This window comes from Numenius arquata, chromosome 6 (assembly GCF_964106895.1).
Source record: "Numenius arquata chromosome 6, bNumArq3.hap1.1, whole genome shotgun sequence".
NCBI lineage: Eukaryota > Metazoa > Chordata > Aves > Charadriiformes > Scolopacidae > Numenius > Numenius arquata.
This window is the reverse complement of record NC_133581.1, coordinates 59,147,404-59,168,693: the sequence shown is the minus strand read 5'-3', so window position 1 is coordinate 59,168,693 and position 21,290 is coordinate 59,147,404. Positions and strand designations below refer to the sequence as shown.

The following is a 21,290-nucleotide window of genomic DNA, read 5'->3' as shown; positions in this document are numbered from 1 at the left end:
ATCTTTGCTAAGGGATTGGACAACTTTCACCTTCTGGCTCCACCTCCCGTAGAACTTTCTGCTTTACGATTGGGCAAGCCCCTTCCCTCGCCTCGCTCCCCTCCCATCTGATTGGGATGCGGAGCTCTCATTGGGCCCCGTCCACTGGGCCCCGCCCCCTCCCCCTGGCCTCTGCCGCCAGCCTCGCACGCGCGCCTACGCGTCATCGTGGAGGCTGTCCCTGAGGGTGACGTCTCTGCCGGCGATTGGAGGAAGCGGCGGGTCGCGCTTCCGGTGCGGCGCGGCCGGGCGGGGGCGGCGGTGGCGGTGGCGGAGCGGGCGCAGCGCAGGGAGGGGAGCCGGAGCGGCACCGGCGGGATGGAGCGGCCCGAGCGGGCTGCGGCGGCGCTGGGTGCCCAGCCCCGCGCCAACGGCTGCAGCGGCGCGGCCCATGGCGCCCTCCGCAACGGCTACGTGCGCGGCCTGCCCGCACCCGACACCCAGGTGTGTGTGGCGGGCGCCCTCCGCCGCCCGGGCGGGGCCGACACCGGGGCGTGGGGGCGGGGAGGGTGGTCGCCCGTCTTGGGCGCTCCGGTGGCGGTTAGGGCGTGTGGGGCCGCCCGCGGGGGGTGCCCCCTGTGCTCTCTTTTAGGCGAGCGCCACCGCCTCGTCCGTCTGTGAGAGCCGCCGGTGCCTCCCCGGGTGGGCTGGGGAGCCGGGGGAGCCTGCAGCCGCCCCGCCCCCAGGCCGCGGCCGGCCGGCGGGCTCCGGAGAGCCAAGGGCTCCCGGAGCGTGGCAGTTAGGGAGTTCGGCAAAACTTGGCTGGTCGGTGGGGGTCGGGGTTTGTGCTCCCCCCGCCCTCGGAGAAGGAGAGAGGAAGGGAGGGCAGCGCCTGGTGCTGGGCCTGCCTGGGAGGGCTGTGCCGGGGGGGGATGTTTGCTCACCAGGCTGGTAACTTTGTGTGAAACGGCTGCCCCTCAGGTCACTGCTGTAGTCTCACTGCAAGGCTTTTGTTGGCAGCACAGCTTTAAACTTCAACCTCGCTATAATATAGTAGGTCTGTACTTTAGAAGAGAAGATTTTAGCAGTTCTTTGCCACTGTTCTGTTGTTCCAGGTGTGGTGCACAGGGTTATGGGTACAAGTAGCCTTGAGTAGGGCCTTCCCTCTACAGAAGAGTTACGGGTTGATGCAGCACTTCCCATCTTGCTGTATTAACACCCTGTGATGTGAGCCTGTATTTTTGCTTTCAGTCTTCCAGTTGTTCCTCTGCAAAACACTAAACTTTTTTGTGTTATTGCGTGAGGCATTTAATGGTTCTCATGAGGGCAGTCCCAGCTGTGCAGAATAGGTTGTGTTTCCTTGGACATCTAAAGCTGCACTCCTGTGCTGCCCCTTCTGTTTTTCCAGTGTAGGCTTGTGCAGTCACTGCGTTAACCAGATTGAGAACTGATGCGGGATAAAACTAAGTTATTTTTTTTTCCTGAGTTAACTTTAAGCCGGGATACTTACTGTGTTTCTTTCACTGGATGGATGCTCGCTGTCTTGCCCTGGCATTTGGGAGGGGATGGCACAGTGTTGGGAGTGGACAAATGGAGGAAGAGGGTACAATACTTTTGTTTGGCAGCAGTGTCAGCTTGTGCTGGTTCGGGGAGCTATGGCACCGGTAGTCTTGCCTTGCAAATACCAAGCACTGCCGACTGTAAAATTGTAGGTGTAAATCTTTGCACTGAGACCAAGGATGATGGTGGTGAGTGTTCTTCTGTGAGTATTTTTCCCCCTCCGTTTTTACAAGAAGACGGTCTGAATACAGTTCTGCTTCAGAAGAACAGAAAAGTGGGGTAAGGAAGCTTTTTCCCTCAAGGATTTTGTTCAGCTGTGTATCTGGAAAACATGGGAGACACAGCATGTGAATGGAAAAACCATCAACGTCAAACTGAGGAAGCTTAAAAACCTTGCTGGTTTATGAGACGTTCTATTCAGTTAGTATCTTGCATGTGATACTATGCTCAAATATGTCTTGGAAGCCTGAGGCGTTTGAGAGAACCCTTTCTAAACCCTTTCAATGCAAGGCGCACTGGAGAAGTGGCAATAAGAAATGTTAGCAAAAAGCCCAAGTGTAGCATCATTGTCAGAGGATGCAACGAGAGTATAAGAAAGTTTTATATCTTTCTGGCAGCTGCTTGCTGGTCAAGCAGAAATTTATAATTAGGAGTCATGCATTCCTTACTCTATAATTTTATGTGGACCAGATTTCTAACTTTCAAAATGAGGGTCTAAGTGTTAGAACATGACTGGAAGAAGTGACTATTTAGGGGTACAGCTTTCTTAAATAGCATCAGTGATGGGAGCTTAGAGCTGCCAAAGATATGGTTGCTGATGTATCACAGATGTGGCTACTTGATTAGCCTTTTGGCTTTTGAAATTTGGCTGTTGGGTCTTTACACAGGAGAAGGGAAACATGTTAATGCTTACCATGTGTTGAATGTATTTTTCCGTGTATGTATTTATCTATACTATACACATACCACATACAACACTTGAGAATCTGCAAGTGAAGGGATCTGTGGAATGCAAAGTAATCAAGTACCAAAAAGAAGGCAACTTACATGTGAAAGTGGAATTCCTACTTAGTAGAAAAAAAAAACCCAACAGAAAAGTAAGGATGGGAGGCGGGGGAAAGGTGCTTTTGCAAGAAAGCCCACGATGGGGACTTTGGGAGAAGTAAGAGGCAAGAAGAGATCTAGATAAAATCAATAATATTGATGGGAACAGGAGGCCGAAGGAAAGCCATTGGTATAAAGAAATGTTGCCAGAAGTGCATTGGCAATTTATCTGGAAAGGCCTGGAGCTTCTGAGAGGGGATCTTAGACACGGGATAGTACATCACTCTGTCTTCCTGTAGGGCTTGATGGCGCAGGGAAGCTTTACCCATTTTTAGTGATGTGAAAAAAGGGGTCTGCCCCTACCTAGGATGTCTCTGCTCTGGTTACATGAGTAAGTTTAGGGATTTTTGGGTTTGTTTGGTTTTGTTGTGGCGCTGGGTTTTTTAACCCTAATAAAAAAGTTTAGATTCAAGGGTATTATTCTTAGGACATAGATTTCAGGCTTTCCTTACAACTCTCTCCACAGAGAGAGATTGGTATTTAACATAGTATGTGCTCTTTACTGTTATTCCAGCATGAGCAGAAGAGGGTGAAATTGTTCACCTTAATTTTTATAAAGGTGATATTACTTTGTTCCTGCTGGGATCTGAACTGCTAATACTTCCCCTTGGTAAGAAGAGAGGGGAACTTGCTGCCCACTAAGACTGTGCAGTAACTTTTTGGCTACCTTGGAGATTAATGCAATATCTTCAGTGGCTAGGAAAGTAATCATTTGAAGTTAGGGTTTCAGCTTATTAAAAAAACATTCTGTTGAAATGCTAAGAGAAATAACAGCTCTTTATTTGGCTTTGCTCGGAAGTTCTGTGTTAAATGACTTTGATTCTGCAAACAGTTAATCTGTGTAGAGGTTCAAATTCTGTGAATGCAACAATCTTGCTATAAGCTCCTTAATTAAAAGAGGCTGAAGAACCATCTAGCAATTAAAAATTGTGGGATATTGGAGGAAAGTAACTTATTTCTAACTGTGTACAGTTAAGGGAATGCATGGTTAGCAAGAATCTGTGTAATCTGTGGATGGGTTCAAAACTGATTTAATGCTTCAGTGTAATACTGCACTATGTCAGGCTTTCATCTTACATCTCAAAGCGTATTGTCATGATGTGAGGAAGAGAACATGGCCAGGAGAAAGAAAGCAAATCGAAATAAAAGAACAGTGAAGTTGCCCCTTCAAGTTGTGCATGATTCTGTTTTTTATGTCCTTCTGGTCGGTTGGAGAGAGTGTTAAGTGATTTCAGTAGAAAAATGGTATTTAGGATCTGTCAGGCCACTTGTGGGAATAATAAAGAGTGCAAGGAAAATTGCTTTTTCTTTCTGCAATGTAATTTTAAACTGGAATGTGTTTCTCCATTGGAGTGTTTTGCTCTGAAGCAAATGCTCTAATACTGCATCTGAAAAAAAAAATTCTTGCTTAAAATAAGAAGATTTGGACATATTTAATGGGACAAGGTGCCCTTATTTTCCATGATAACTTATTGGAATCTACCTATTATCGTGAACACATTTTTAGTAATGTGATTTTTTGGACTCTTCAGTTGAACTTCTCACCTTAGAATGGTTCTGTTATGCTTCTAGAAGTTGAAGAAGAAATAATCTCAAAACAAAAATGTAATTGGAATATAGGTTTTAGATACAACGTTCTTAATTTCTGTTGTGCAAATTATCTCCAGTTCAGTTAGATAGGAGTTGGAATGATACAAACAAATTTTAATTTCCCTGATGTTTCTAGATCTTCAAATGCCGTACTATGGCAATGTCCGGATAGCGTATTGCATACATTGTTCTGTAAACAAGTTCTCATACTATTTCCTCAGGAAGATAAGGAATAGTTTGGTTGGACAGAGTGGGAGGACTGTGGTATTTGCATTCCTTTAAAATAGTCACAAGTCCTGAATTCTTACAGCTATTAAAATGGACAGTGTAGATTTACTTTTTTTTTTTTCCTGATAGCTTTGGTGTGTGCATGCTAAAAACAGCTTGTGTGGTCCTGTGATTTGTGTTTGGGTTTTTTAGAGAGAGCAATCATACTGCTTGTAGGCTTATCCCTTGAGGTGCTTCAGGATGCAGGGGAATGATGGCTTCATCTTGATTTTATAGATGCTTTTGCTGGAATTCAGGTTAGTGCAATTTCTCCGGGAGAGCACGCTTATGAAGATGAGTGCAACAAATACTGGAAGGTTTTTTTGTTACAGTGAGTTAGTGGTGGTGAATAAACCCTTGTTTCAGGTGGAGGTTAGGATAAGATAAAGATGTTAAATAACTGCCCTATCCACTGGTGTAAAAAGGAATTTGAGTACAGAATTGTGGAGTTTTTTTCACATCTGTGTGCAAACTTAAAATGCAAGTATTTCTGTTAAAGAGAAAAAAAATGCTTGTAAAAAACCTAAATCTTACAAACTTATTCACGAGGAAGCGGTCGTTCCCCCTTACTCAGTATTTGTGAGACTGCATCTTCAGGACTGTGTCCAGTTTTGAGCTCCCCAGAAAGATGCTGACAGCGCCATGTGAACCTGCGAATCCAGCTGAGGGCCCCCAAGAAGTAGAAGAGGCTGGAGCACATGAAGCATGAGGAGAGGCTGAGGGAGCTGGGTTTGCTCAGCCTCAGAGGAGAAGGCTCAACTAGCTGGCTGGAGGATATAAAGAAGGTGGAGCAAGACTCTTGGAAGTGTCAATAGGATGAGAGTCAACGGATGTAATTTGGAAGGATGGGAAATTTTGATTACATATAAGGAAAATAATTTTTCCATGAGGTTGGTAAAATACTGGAAGTAGTTGCCCAGAGTGGTTGTGAAATCTCCATCCTTGGAGGTGTTCAAGACTAGATTGGACGTGGCCCTCGGCAACCTGCTGTAATTGGACCTGTTTTGAGATGGGCGTTGGACACAATGACCACTGGAGGTCCCTTCCAACCTTGGTTATTCCATGATTGCAGAGATAAACTCATGGATTGCAGGAGAGCTTGTCCGGGCTTAGACATCAGTATATAATCCTTGAAGCCCTGTAAAAATGTGTGCCTTGGGGCTTGTAGCATGTGCTCTCAGGCTTGCATCAGACCTGAGGAAATAAATTATTACTTTCTGCCTCTTGCTTGGCTTTTTGATTGACTAACATAAAAATGAAATGAGTAGAAAATTGGCCGGCCTAGAAAAGATTGCAGACTCCTTCAGACATTTTCATTGACAAAACCCAATTTATGAAAAGCCTACCTGTGCATGAGCTTACTTTTCTAATATCTAATTTAATTATAAAAGATTATAAGCCTTTGCAAAAGGAATAGCTACACAACATTTTATCTGGCTAAATGAATATTTCAGGCCATCATATTAAATTAGTAGATGCAGAGCCAATGTTGTACTTGTTGAGAATTTGTGTATCTGTACTGGTCTGAAAACAAACATCCATGGTAGCTGTTGATGTGACTGGCTTCTCTTAGGTTTGAATGTGTACTACTGAGAAGTCAGTTTGGATAAAGTGTTAAAATATTTCAATTATATTTGGACTGCCATTTCAAGTTTAGGCGGTGATAAGCCTTAAATGCTATAATAAATTCTTATCAATGTATGCAGGTTCATTTTTTATTGTTGTAACTAATTGAGCAATGTCATGTTATATTTTCCTGTCTTAATCACATGGCAGAAATGTTGTTTTCCTAAATGTCATGCTTTCAATTTGTTGGAGAAAAAGCTTTATCTTAATTATCTATTGACTTCAGTTTCTCTGGGAAGAACATAAAACATTAGCTCAGCTTCAGCGAGGTTTCCAATTTTTTCTTGCCTTCGTTAAGGAATCACTCCTAGAAAAAGAACCTTTTTTAACTGAGACGTGTGGTCTTGAAGAATCCCTGCAGTTGAGAAAGCAGGAGTTGAAAAGTTTAGGAAGTAGTGGGGTTTAATGTCTGTAGAAATAAGGGAGAGTGAATTTAGGAATGCTCTCAGAGGTATCTGAGAGCCTAGAGATGGCTTGGTGGTGAACTGCTACAGACTTTGTCTTTGGAAATCTTTAGTGTAAAACACATGGAGTAATTGTGTGCAATTAAGGAATTGTCTGTCAAAATGCTGTACACCTAAAATCTACTGAGGATACTAGACAGTTTACCTTAAACCTAATACGTTACTTTAAGGAAAACTGTCAGAAAAAAATATATTCTCTGTAGGGTTCAAATTGTCAGCAAGCAAAAACCACCAAACTTAATTGCATCATTCACTTCCTAAAAAAAAAAAAAAAACCAAAACCAAAAAACCCAAACAACGCTAAACAGGATGAAGATCTATACTGTTTGTTAAGATGCACTTGCCACATTTACACAAAGGAATGCCAAATTTGTTGGGAGTAACTAGTTGCAAATCAAAATATTTTTATAATACCTGCCAACAAGAACAAATATTTAATTAGGAATACACTTAAATGTTTATAATACCTGCCAACAAGAACAAATATTTAATTAGGAATACACTGGAATGTTTATAAAAGTCTGTTTTGTAAAACAAGTTTCTCTCCTGTGATACTTTTTTTTTTTTTTTTTGAAAGCTTAACATGCGATTCAAATCGGTTCATTCTAGTTTTTGGTAGTAAGTACTTGTTCTTTTTACCCATGCAACAGTCTGAGATCTGAAGTCTAATAACAAAGCAGTGCAAGGAGAAGGTCTGGAGGTGACAGTAAAATTACCTCAGAATATAGTTTAAATCGGCTGCCTGTGTGGAATTCTCACTGACTGCTGTAGTTTCTGTAGTGCTGATTCCTTTGATCCTTTATAATAAAAGTGACCGCTTTTGAGAGTGGAGGCACATCCTAGAGCAGAGGTGCATCCCAGATCTTTCCCTTTCATTCCCTGTAGTTAGTAGGAATCTGACAAAAAAGCAAGCAGCTCGTGGAAGGGTCTTCCACTTTGTTTCTAAAAAAGAGTGATTGCAAAGCTGCTAGTAAAATTTCTGTAGTATGTGTGGTATGTTGACGAGAAGCTACTATATTTTAATAAGAATTTAGCAAAGTTGTGTTCCAGCATAAGTAATCCTTTTAAGGTGTTGACACAGTAAAGTCTGCCAGGTTCATCTGACTGTTCTTCCTGGCAGCATGAAATGAAACAGCTTCTGTAATACGGAGTGTTTAGGTTTTCTTGGGGTAGGAGCACAACCAGTTGTTGTGTGCTTCTCTTTTACTGTCTGCTGTGCACGTCGTACTTATAGCATCTTTGCTCCTGCCCTGCAAGGTGTGTACCTGGATTCCTGTGATAAATCCTGTGGGTTGTCTACACTAGCGTCGGCACACGTGTTTCAGCACGGCTTTTGTCTTCTCATAAAACTTCTCCTTCTCTAATGCTTTTGAAAGTTAAGCGTGGTACCCTTCAGCGGAGAGTTTGGCTTCTTGTGTGTTCCTTGGCATCTACCAATTTCTGCCATGCTGACTTTGTTTAGGATGAGTTCTTATCCAAGTTGTCTGCTGACACAGGTATAAATACACCAAAACCCTTTTTTCCTATTGGTTTTGAGAAATAAGGTTTTAATGAAAAGAAGGTCAGGTTCAGAATAATGCCAATCTCATATGTGACCTGGTTTGGGTGCTGGCAGTGAAAGCATTTTAACACTAAAATCTGTATTTGTTTGCCAGTTTCATCTTACCTTCTTTGTAAATCCAAGACAAGGTGAGCTATGGTGGTCCTTCTCTGAAGATCTTACTGTCCAAGTTTAGAACAGGGAAAATGGTGAAGGGACTAGTAAAAGCAATTTTACTGCGAACTGCTGTTTATGAATTGCGATATTTTTTTTTTGGTGTTCTGATAAAGGAATTACCTTCACATCTGGTAGGATAGTGGAGATTGTAATCAATAAAGGATGCAATTGGATGTATTCTAATGTGAATTTATGCCCAGTGGATGGCTTAAATGAGGACTATTTCTGTGTAGATGACACTATTCTGTCCCTCATGCCGGATGAGCTGTAATCATGCTAAGGTAACTGCAAAAGGGGTATTGTGTGAGAAGTTTTCCATATATGTCATTAAGGAATTTGAAGAACTTGGGGTAAGCAGCAATACCTTTTCTGCCTGTGGAGCTGATGTCTCATTCTGATAGTACCTGACCTTAAGGCACTGCAAGATCTGATGTTATCTGGAGGCCGACACGGTCTTTAAAGCGTAACTGTGCAGGAGTTGGGTAAGAACATCAGGTTGGGTGTGCCTGTGCTGCAAGTGTGTACATCCCCGATCCCAGCTTCTGCTGGTACTAGACAGGCTGTCGTGCTACTTACAGCGATTCTACTTTGGAGGATGAACTAAATCTGAAGTCAGTTTTGTAGTGTAATGTCTTGTGAATTGGAACTGTTTGTTACCAGGTTGGGGAGATGGTTATAGTCAGATGCCCTGTTGTGTTCCGCGTAGACCAACGCAGTCCTTTCTCGCTGTAGCTATATGATGCTACTCAGTAACTGGTACAATACTGCTTGATGTGATTTGTTTCCCCAGGAGCTTGGCCATACCAGGCATTACCTGTGGCTGGTTGAGAATGCCATCTCTTTGCTGCCTTCTGTAACCAGTTGGGTGGTGGTCTCTGATTTTTCTCCTGCAGTTGAGTTTATTAATGTGATGGTGCTCTCCTGTGTGTGTGCAGTCTGGGTAGTACAGAGAAGAGATGTAGGTGAGCATACACCTGCTTTTTTGAACCACACATTTTGGTGAACTTTGACTTCTCTTTGTGCTCTCTGCTTATATATGCACTTTATTCTAGTTCAAAGGTCACAGCTCACATTGTTACGATAAGACTTGTTGAAACCATAAAAGTCTTAATCCTGCACACATTTTTTTTTTCTGCCCCCCCTCCCCCCCCCCCGAAAAGGAAATGAATCACTAAGCTGTACCCACCTTCTTTATTGGTCCATGGAACTCAATTGCTGCTCTCTGGCAGCAGGCTTGGAGCTCGCAGCATGTAGACCTTCATTCGAGGACTAATGTGTGGGTTCATAAGGCGCTCTTGGAAAAACGAGTAGGCTTCTATCTAAAATGTGGCTATGAATGTCTCTTCTATAGGCAATTCTAGAGTGCATTTATAGTCATAGTATGCTTTATGAAAAGTCCGTGGAATTGTATTCGGAGTACTTCTTTAACGTTTAATTCAGATAGGATAGCATAGAAGCTTCTCAGCTTGTGTGGCAGCTGAAATGAGAGTATAAGGATGTATAAGCACATTGGTAGAACACTGGGAGGTGAAATTGATTGGAGTATGTGTTGAATCAATACATGTATTCCCAAAAGGGCCTTTCTCAGTGAAATGTTGCTTTTGACCGTGTGGAATAACTTGATTGGTTTTTTCATTTGTCACAAGCAGAGGCTCCTCTCAAGATCTGGAAAAAAATGGTATGCTTTTATTCTAATTAAAATTGTCTATAGATTTGAGTTTGTTGGCTGGGGTTTTTTTCAGTAGCTATTTCTTTTTGTATTAGGTAACCTCTGATCCATACCTTTAGGATGTAGCTTTTTGTCTCTTCCAGATGAACTTCCAGTTAGCTGGGAAGACATTAAAAGCTTTGATGTGATCTCTACTAGGTGCTAGGTAATTTGTGAAATAGTCATGTAGTTTTCCGTCTGCTTATCCAGAAATCAGCTACTAATAGGCAGCCACAGGTAGCAGGTGTGTCATGTGCCTGCTCCTGAATAGCTGCTATTCACAGCCTGGTCTGTCAGCATGAGGACACAAAATTCAACTTTAATTCATCAGGCTGTGAAATTGTAGTAATTGGAGCTTTAGTGCATGAACTATCTCAGATCTGGATGCAATAAAATTCTATGGTTTCATGAACTGGAGCCATAGTGATACAGTTAAGCAATCTTGAGAGTAATGGAGAAGAGAAAGCTTTGATGGTTTGTCCTCTTCAGCACTGGCTCACGGAGTCTGTTGATTGTCGTGGTGCTGGTGCCCCTCCTCTGTCCCCAACAGCTGCTGGTTCTTGTTTGCTGAGGTTTATCAAATGAGTTTGTGGAGCAGTGCTGTCAAGACTATTAGGGTCTAATAAATAACCTTCTGCAAGCCATTATATTTCCAACCTGGATCAGTTCGGTGCTGGAAGGACACTATGCTGAAAATCAGACTGGCCTTGGTTGTGCGAGCCAGAGGGCGATGCAGAGTGGGAATGGGAGTGGGGCAGGTGCAGTTCCTTTGGCTGGCACTGTTCCTGAAGAAAAAGTGTACAAACCTGTGGCCTTTGCTAAAGCTTTAAATTGCCATCATTTGAGCTGCAATGGGTAAGCAAGTGTTCCTACACCTGTTCCAAAGCACAGTAATTTTCTGGCTTAAGCCGCCACTGCCTACAAACCTGGCCTCAAAGGGCTGCAAGATCGTTACCTGCATCTGGGGTAGGCTCTGCTGCTGAAGGGTAAGTTCCTACTGTGTCTTTGCTGTTTTGTTTCCACACTTGGACCAATTCTAAAGTCTCCACAACTATGGTGACCAAATCGAGGAATTGCTCTGGTTGAAACTTTATTTTGCTCTGCAGCTGGATGTCTGTGTTGGCAAAAGGGAAGAGGTAGAAATGAGTATCGGGAGGAAGGTGGTGGTGCAGTTTATACTCAGTGACTGCTTAGCTATAGCATAGTTGTACCCTAAGAGCAGAGCCTCGGTTCTGAAAAATTACGTTCAAGATATTAATGCCAGGCTTGAAATACAGACTTGCTCCAGTGTCTGAAATGAGCAGGTGTCGCTCTCCAAATGATGCAGTGTCTGGTGAGGCCAGCAAGTATGTGTGCTTTTACTGATTCATCAGTTGTTACAGAGATTAGCACAACTCTGGCTTCCCCATATGATAGTATGAGTGCCATAGGTGAGTAGCTGGTTTGACTCTGTCTGCTGGCCCCCACCCCTCATTAATTATTTACTGTTGTCCTTTTTTCATTTATTTAGAATCAACCTCTTTTCTAGGTATTGGTATTTCTTTGCTTAGAATATTTTAAGAATAAATTTCTCCTTATATCTGACTCTAAACTGCAATTTAAATACAGTCCAGAGAAATTTGAGCAACATCCTAGTTACATCCTTGTCCTAGCCCTCTTTTCACTGTGGTGGTGTTATTGATACAAGCATTTATTGAGATGTACTGTCTTGGTTTCCTTCTTGTCTTCTAGCTGCTCCTGTGCACATCTGGCAACATCCTTCATAACATGTTTGCATACCAGAGAGTTACAGAATTGTATGCCAGTCTTAATCTATTAGATTGCCTAATAGGTTATAGTTTTCCTAAGTCAGAATAAATCTATTCTGCAAGAAGTAAGACTTGCCACCTTTAATGCTACAGATAGGGGATTTGTATCTTGGGAGAGTATTCTTTCACATGTAGCTATTCCATTATTGGGTACCTATTCTGTAATTTTTAGGAATACAGATAGGAATTTGCATCTAATGACTGGGTTTCTATGTTTTGAGATCTGATCTTTAACTTAATTCTTTGAACAAGTAGTCTAGTTAAAACCATGATGTTCCACCCCCCCCGGTGTTGAGTGAGCTCTTGCCTTGTAACTGTGAAGTTTTTCTGTAATAGTCACAAATATTATGTAATTGCAAGAGTGTAATCATTCTTGAAATGGACACGCGCTATATAACATGCGTTATACAACTAGTCAAGCTCTTATCTTCTGGAGATGGTATGTAAGTAGCAAGAGGACTTTTAGTGTGGATTTTATGCAGAAAGCCTTGCTTTGTTCTGTGTGCTGACATATATGCAACGTTGAGACTGTGCATACAATGACTTTTTTGTCTGTAGTGTCATGTCCACCTCATGGATGAGTACAGTGTTTACATCAGCATCTTTAGGCTAATGGCTGTGGAGGCACATAGATTATGCTTGTTTTGTTACAGTAATATAGGCTTCCAGAGTTCAGTCTGATTTGATATTTTCCTGTTACTTTTTCCGTTCTTACAATCCTGAGAATACATTGTTCAGTGAAATAAAACGATTCATTTCTATTTTGTTTTTCCATGTAGTGAGCCTGGGAAGCCTCACTGTGCTGTTATTTGTGCCTACCTCATTTTTGGTGAAGAGGGAAGGCGTTTTTTTCATTTTGGTTGGCCTGGATGTAAGCAATGCTCTCTGTGTAGCTTCACAAGATAAAGAATTTTAACGGGATGTCAAACTGCACTAAATTGGTAACTGTAATTTTGGTTATATCAACAACTTAGCAACCTCATGTATGGAGATTTGCCAGTATTTGTTGGTAATGGCTAAACCTAGCTGGAGGTACTTTGAGCTAGGCATTGGGGATGCAGAGTTTATAGCTGATCAGAGGGCCGCGGGCTACTCTGAAATGCCGGTCATTTCTTGAATCAGTGTCTCACAACTGCCTCTCTTTAAATTTTTATTATAGATAAATCATATTGTGCACAATGGAGGATTATACAAAAGGCCTTTCAATGAAGATTTTGAAGAAACACCAATGCTGGTTGCTGTGCTGACCTACGTAGGCTACGGTGTTCTCACTCTCTTTGGATATCTGCGAGATTTCATGCGGCAGTGGAAGATTGAGAAGTGTCAAAATGCAACAGAAAGAGAAGAACAAAAGGTAACCACTGGGAAATAATGGTCATTAGGAAATGACGTGGCTGAGGCTATAGCTTGAGCGTTTCTTTGGGGATAGGTGCTGTTTGAAATTTTCTACTGTTTTCCTTGTCTTCTGAATGTCCCAAATATTATGCTAGTACTTCTGTGTTGTTAAGCAAGATAATAGTTCTTTTAGTTGTTTTTTTTTTTCCTTTTTTTGGCGGAGCAGTTCCCTTATCTGGTTCACTGCAAAGCTGCATCAATCAACATGCTGAGAGGTGCCCCAGCCCCAGAAACAAGGGTTTGAGGGAGAGAGGCCGCATATGCCAGCATCAGCAGCTAAAGAAGTGCTTATCAAAGGATATAGTTTGATAGCAGCAGGAGGCTTTCTGATGCTACTGTGGTGGCTGTGTTTTGATTTGGAAGCTATCAATTCTCTTTAGCCTAAGCAGTTGCAAATAAAAGCTTGTGGATGAGAACCAGAGCACAAGCTGGATGACTTTAAATTCATCTGGAGTCCAGAACACTGGCAGGTTTGCCGGTGAGTAATCTGAGGTACTGACTCCTGACTCACTCATCGCAATTAAAAAGAATTAATTCGTAATGAGACCTATTCACAAAAGCTTCTGTTAGCAGGTGAAAAGTCTTGCCTGCTTCAGCAATTGGCCTCCTAGTTTTGAATAGTTCTAGAATGTTTTTAGAGGCCTTTATTCCCCACCGGAATTAATTACTGTTAAGAGAGCTACTGTTTAACCTTGCAGTTCGCAAGCCACTTCCTGCTAACACTTAATGTGAGCCCTCTTAGCACAGTGTGACCACCAGTGAGCTTTCCTCTAAAGGTGGAGTAAATTGGCTTATTCTTGCTGATCAGGGTTCTGTTTTTGTCAACTGCTTTGGGGAGCCAATCTGGTTTATAAAATGTTAAGAGAGTTTGTTTTCCTGTTGCTGTTTTCTGGTTCTCTGTGCAGTTGGCTAGCAGAAACAGGAGGGGCAGTAAGGACATCTCACTAATGCAAACAAATAATGAAGAGTGAGAGAGGGGAAGAAAAAAAAAGAAAAAAGGAAGGTTTCTTTGGAGTCTTTTTTTTTTAGTAAAGTGCATGTCATTTCACAGTAGATTAGCTAAGAAGCAGTAAACTAACCAATACCTGAAATTACTTCACAGTATCTTCTTTGTGTGAGCATTGTGAGGTAGAAGTAAGCTGATTCATAGTAAGGCACTTAATTCCAAAACAGAAACATTCTCATAGGAGTTTAATGATGAAAAGGTATTTCATATTGGTTAAAAGTACAGTAGTTTGTTTACGCTTCTTCCAAAACTGACTTCTGGAATCTGGAAATAAAGATCTTGGATCCCTTTTAACAGTTATAATATCCCAGTAAGGATTGGTGACTAAATCTCAACTTGAAATTTGATGTGTTCATTTGTCATTTGAGATACTCTGGTTTATGTCACCTGAGAACGTGACACCCCTGTGTTTTAGAAGTTGATACAGAAGAGAATAGTCAAACAGTTGCAGAAATCTACCAGGTCATCAGAATTAAGGTTCAAATATTTGTCTGTACTCATGGTACTTGAGGATTATAAAGAGGTAACTGAAGTGTTGGTGCAGTTACTCTATACTGTAGTTGTTATATTTCTATTACACGGGTTTTAAGAAAAGCTTGTTCTGTTACCAATATGTAAGGTGCAAAACTGCTTACAGGAATCCTTTTCTGTGGGAGATGCTGTGACTCTTACATGAGAGTGTACAAAAGGAAGAACTTTGGCAGTAGGTCTAATTTGGGAACACATTATTGATACTAGGCTTTCTGTGAAGATCGTCACAGAGGACATTGAAGCACAGTGTTTGTTAGGAGCTGATTATGCTATTTCTAAAAGAAATTTAGCCTTTGGGTTTTTTTTTTTTTTATAAATTAACTTAACATTGCATTTTAGCCTGAAAGACACTTGCTTAACCTTATACCTGCTGGACAGATGACTTGAAACCCTTTGAGTTTGTGTGTTGGTTGCGGCTTGCAGGGAAGAGATGCGTGTATTCCGGTTTTGCTCTGTACATGGGATGTCTGTGGATGGAGCTAGTAAGAAGTGCCAGTGAATATTGCATAAGAATGAAAAATAGGAAATCCTGTTTAAAAACGTTTTGGTGTTGAAGAAATCTCAGCCTAGTGTACTTCCCCAAATCACGTTCCTAGCGCTTGGGTTCGAGTAGCTGTTTCCGATAATCAGGCAAATAGAAAAGGGATCATGTGAGGTCTAGAACATACAGTACTTACCCTCACACTCTGCCGCTTTAAGCTTTGTTTGCCTGCAAATGAATTGATGAGAGCACATTGCAGCATATCTAGTGTGGGAGCCAGGCTTTATTTTGGTGCGGGGAGCGGGGGGATATGCTCAATGATTTGTTTTAAAATGTTTTCTCAGGATTTTCAAATATTTGAATCTCTCAAGCTGCTGGTGACAGCCCAATCATCTTTTGGTAAGGGAATGCAGATATTAGTGCACAGCAAAGGCTTGAAACTCATGATTATTTTTTTTTATTAATACATGCAAATCACAGGAGCCCTGGGGTTGCTCTGGCAGACTTGTGACCTCTGTGTGGACAGTAACATTTTTATGATTTAAATTCTAAAGAGGTGGCTAGATGATTATGATTCTCTTAAGTATCAAATATTTCTTTAAATAGTTAATAATTGCTTAGGTGAAAAGCTCAAAGCAAAGGCAGTGGGGCTAGCTGTGTAGCTGAACAGCGTGTGATGACCTCCTTTGTGAACAAAACAAAATTATGCACCGTGAGGAAGTATTTCATAAAGGGCTGAATGAACTTGCCCTGAAAGTCATGGAATTAAGTATGTGGATTTTCTGTGGTTTGTTTCTGAAGGTGATCACAGTCAAAAGCATAGTGTAAGCTTATGTCCAAAGCGTAAGCACAAAAAAAGCCACCTTTAGTTTTTGTGTATTTTGGAGGGGAGGGCAATTTATTTCAGTAGAGCAAATCCTTCCTTAAATTGTCACTTAGTATTGTAATCTTAGTCTGTGCATCAGAACTAGAAACCAAAAGTGACCAAACTAATTTAAAGAGCAGGCTTTCCAGCAGGTCTATATTGGGACTGTCTCTGAGGGTGCGTAAATTCCTTGGAATTTATTAAAGCCTTGCATTGAAATTAGTGATTCCAGGAACACCTAATATTCACTCATAGTTGAAACACAAAAGGGTCAAAAGGGACAGGCTTTGCTAGTAATCATTTCCAGGAAATAGTCGGATGGGTCTTGGCTTTGTTTAAAATATATCCAACTGGGCTTTTCCTGGAAACCAGCGTTGTGTAGCACATCCTCTCTGAAGCATTATCAGTCTGTTTTAGGCATGGGTGAGCAGCAAGATTAACAATTCTTAATTACCCTGGAATCAATTTATGCAATTTAATGTAACGCCTGGTCATACAACGTATGTAAATCTGCAGAAGGCTTGTAGGATTTTATAGGCAGGATGAAAACACCACTTTTACCTTTCTTTTGGTCTGCTTTGCCTGCTGATACCTTGTACGTTTTGTGTATGGGAGCAACTGTGCAAATGGCTACAGTAACTCTAACACAGAATGTTAGGGGTTGGAAGGGACCTTCAGAGGTCATCTAGTCCACCCCTGCCAAAGCAGGTTCACCCAAAAGGGGCTGGACAGTAACACATCCAGACGGGTTTTGAATATCTCCAGAAAAGGAGACTCCCAACCTCTCTGGGCAGCCTGTTCCAGTGCTGTTACCCTTAAGTAAAGAAATTTTTCCTCATGATGAGATGGAATTTCCTGTGTGTCCCAGCTTGTGTCCGTTGCCCCTTGTCCTGTCACCAGGCACCACTGAAAAGAACCTGGCCACATCCTCTTGACACCTGCCCTTTAGATATTTATAAGCACTGATAAGACCTCCTCCAAGCCTTCTCTTCTCCAGGCTAAACTGCCCCAGGTGTCTCAGCTTTTGCTCATAAGAGGGGTGCTCCATTGCCTTGATCATCTTTGTAGCCCTCTGCTGGACTCTCTCCAGTAACATACCTCTTCATGCTCAGTACCTTGCCCAGTTAGAACATGTTTCGATCATCTAGGGTTTTCAAACACTTGTTCATAGGAATCCAGCTGTAGGAGTATCTCAGGGGCAGTAAACTGAAATCTTTTGCTCGATGTTCTCTTAGCGTCTGTATAGCTCATCAGCTCGATGGTATAAAGGCTACCCCCAGTTATTGCTCCACTTTTTCTTGACTCACATAGCAGTGAGATGGAACTAGTCTTTCTGCTTCCTTTTAGAAGCCTGAAATTTGTTGCAATTGTCTACTTGGTTTCCATTCAGAGTCAGTTTTGTATTATCAGGGAATGCATTATGTGAATTGCAGATAAGCCTGGCTGGTGCTTATGGCACCATTTGTTAGCTTAGGTGCAGTGCTGTGAAAACTTGGCTCTAAAAGCAGCGTAATTGCCGCCTTTGCATGTCACTGTGCCCCAAGCTAATGGTTACAAAGCTCTCATTATGACCTTCACTTGTTGTAGTATTAATTTACAGGATGGTGAAATCTTGGGTTCCCAAATCACCTAAGGTGCTGCACCTCAAGGGAGAATTTTATTCTTCCCTTGTTTCAGTCTTTATTGAAATTGCTCTGCCTTTCAGGCTTCTGGGAGACCACTGGTACTTAAGTTTCTTCATCAGGCATCACCTCACTAGTAGGGGTTGTGTTCTAGGCTTAAATCAACAGAAATGAAGCTGTTAAAGATTTCTTAGCTCCATGTTCGTAAGAATTCAAATAAAAGAATGTGCTGCTTTTGCTCTCTCCTTTGTATAACCTTTGCAGTTGTTTGACTGTGCTTACGCTGAAGATTGCTCAAAGAATCAGTTCACTCCTAGAATATTTTTCCTCCAAATGAAGCTGTTCCATCTTGGACTGATATTCTTAAGGTCTGTTACGGCTGAAAAGAGTGTTGGATCTGAAATAGGATGAGAACTTGATGGAAAAATAACAGTAAGCTCTGAAGGCCATTTAAAGGTGACAATGATTGCTTCCAGCAGTAGGACGCTTGTAGCACAGCACTACGCTTGCATGTGCCAAAAATTTGAAATAGTATGGATTGATAGATTTATATTTTTTTTGGTCCCTCCTCCCTCTTCAAATGTTTCTTCTTGGTTCAAAGATTCAAAATGTTTAATTTCCACAAGAAATTCAAGTGATCTTTTTGGTGTACTGTCCTCTACACTGTCCATCTGAAATGTTACACTGTAGAAAGATCAGGGAGGGATGGGGACATGGACACAACGACACCAAACAAACAAAAAACTAATCCCCAAACCAACCAGGCAAACTATCTAGTCTTGTACACCAGCTCCAAAAGAGGGCTCTCAAACTCCAAAAGTCAGTACCAGTTCATAAAGGCACTATATCCCTACCACTTCTCTTTTTTGTATTCTCAGATGCATGGGTCATGAGAACCTCTTGGTGGGGTTAGGATACTGAGGAAATAGACAATTCAGTTTTGATGTATGCCAAAAGAATGCTTCCTGCCTGTCCTATTTCAAGGAACTTTCTCATAAGAGTTAGCTGAGGGTGGTTTATTGGGGGGACGGACGACACAGGGCCTGGCATTAAACTGATGCCTCTTAGAGCCCTTTGCTATAATGTTACAGCTTGGTACTCCCAAAATCTAAGACTAGTGTCCTCTATTAGACCTTAATTCCCTTATCCATAGCTTGTTCCTTGAATTCTTGTTGTCTTGTTGACACTGTTTTTCCTTATCATAATTCATTAGGTTCAGAGAACTTCCCTACTTCACAGTTAAATCACTTTAAACTTAGTTATACTATTGATGTCTAAAATCATACTTGTGTTATAACTCTTGATGGTGTCAGCCTGTTGAGGTGATTGTCTTTATCTCACCAGTGCAGCTTGTTACTTTTCCTGCTTTGTCAGCTTGGGTTTCAAAATATGCTTCAACTGATGAGTTATCTGAGGTGAGATTGGACTGTATCAGCCCAGGCATACCTGCTTGAGTCGGTATAATAACTCATTTCCAGCCTCCGCTCCTATCCAAGAACCTTGGCTAAAGTCTCAATTGTTTCCTGGCTCGCAGTGTGCTTGGATAACTACTGCAGAGCTGAATTCTCATACAAAGATGGTTAAGAGGAGTTGAAAATGCTTAAAAGGATCTCAGTAGGTCATAATTAGACATAACAAGTACATGTCCCTCAAGTATTGATCTTCCAATATGCCAGTTTCTTTTTGATCTTTGCACTTCCCCACCCCTCTGCAAATGATGTAGCAAAGGGATTCAGATACTTTAATTATTTTGATTGTCTTTCATGAATTGGGATCTTCTCAATTCATGAAATTAGCCAGTGATCACTCCTCCAGAGAAGGAGTTCATTCAGAAGGAATTCATGCCAGTACTCTTGTGCCCATCACCACTTTGTAGCTATGTAACTTTTCATAGATGGAGGAAGCTCTTGAATGCGTTTGTCAATACCAAGATGCTTTTCTGTGTTGTAAAAGTGACCAGTTTGTCAGCATTTCAGCCTTGAAATCCACTTTCTGCCAGGAACAGCATGAGACACTGAAGTCAAGGAAGGATGGAGCTGTATAGCTACTTCAGAAAACTAATGATTTTATAGAGGATTACAGCTTTGTAGTAGCTGACCTACTACCCCTGTTAACCTCTTTTGACAAAGGACCTTCAGAGAAGACTTGGCACATGTGAAATAATGCAACACTATACTTAAGTAGAGAACATGTAAGAAATAATTACCCTTCCATGCGTCTTAGCTCATAGAAATCTTGTTTCCTCTGTCTGTCTTTGCTGAGAAAGGACATACTTGTGATTCTCTGGAGGAGTGATCACTGGCTAAATTTGGTTTGTTTTTTTCATAGTTCAAATGATGAAAATTAATGTCTTTGTGCCTTTTTGTCGTGTCACTATGCACAGGCAAATCAGAAGGGGGCTTAGGAGCAACTGTGTCTGCGTAGAAGTTGGCACTTTTTGGATTGTGCAGCTTCTGGTAGGAGGATGCAAAGGGGTGGACCTAGATGGTTCCTTTACTCCAAACTGAAAGGACAAAGTTGTTAAATCATTAAAATAGGAAGGAAAAAAAAAAGTACTCTTCCTGCAGTTGAGCATTGTAAATAAAAGCTTGTCAGTGTCCATTTGTTTGAGTTGTCATTAAAAAGCTGGCATAAATGCTCCCAGGTTTTGATTCAGTGATACAAATGTCAGGCACTGTAATATTTGGTCAGACAGATATTCTGTCTTGCTTATCCTGTCACCAAAAATAAAATGCCCCTCGCCATGTTTGTATTTCTCTTGTGAAAAACAGGAAGAAACGCTGTGCTGGCTCTTACCTTTGTCATAAATTCTACTTTTTCCCTTTGTAGATTATTAAAAAGGCACTTTTTTTTTTCCTCAACAGTAGGAAATGAATTATGCATTCTTATCACTACTGAATGTCAAACTTCCTTTTAATTGAATAGTAATAAGGATATGTCATGACTTTGGAGCCTTTTGAGTAGGCAAAAAAAAAAGATGTTCTTGAGTGCTCAGATGTCCTTGCTGTCACAGTTTGACGTTCTCTTGTGTTATCCATTCAAGACAGTCACTTAGTTTTCCTGAAAAACGTTGGAAGGGAAGCTAGAATTCAGGAAATGCTCATGGAAAGAAATCCTGTGGGACTTAAGCGCTGATAAGTGGAGAAGAGAGGTGCCATAATGTAGCTTCCTAGCTTGGATTCAGAACAAAAAATTGTGGGAAGTTCTAATGGTAACCTCTATAATAATGCTAGTGCTGCTAAATTAAATACACTTCTTATGTACAGAATAAAATATGGCAAATACCTCAGTTCTCACATTCTTTGTGTATTCAGCAGAGCGGTGCATACTGTTTGGTGCCAAAAAGCAATTGCATGTCCCCTTGCTCTGCTCAACTCTGACAGTTGAATACAAATCTCTTGCAAGGATTAGATGCCCAAGTGTTTCACGAAGGAGGTTATTACATGTTTTGAGAGATGCTCTCCTCAGCTACCCAGCAGGAGCTGGAAAGAGAGCCAAGGTATTTCAAGTCCCATTTGAGTTCAAACAAGACCTCATTAGAGCTCCCAATTCATTTTGTGTTGCTTT

General features: G+C 41.6%; 1 protein-coding gene across 1 annotated transcript in view; it reads left to right on the top strand.

The window, feature by feature from the left end:
- The first annotated feature begins 357 nt into the window (after positions 1 to 357).
- Positions 358 to 21,290, top strand: part of SPTLC2 (serine palmitoyltransferase long chain base subunit 2) — a 70,926-nt gene continuing 49,993 nt past the window's right edge. Inside the window, exons 1-2 of the mRNA XM_074149497.1 lie at positions 358 to 483; positions 12,983 to 13,177. Of these exons, the coding sequence (XP_074005598.1) occupies positions 358 to 483; positions 12,983 to 13,177 (321 nt within the window). The remainder of the gene's footprint in view (positions 484 to 12,982; positions 13,178 to 21,290) is intronic.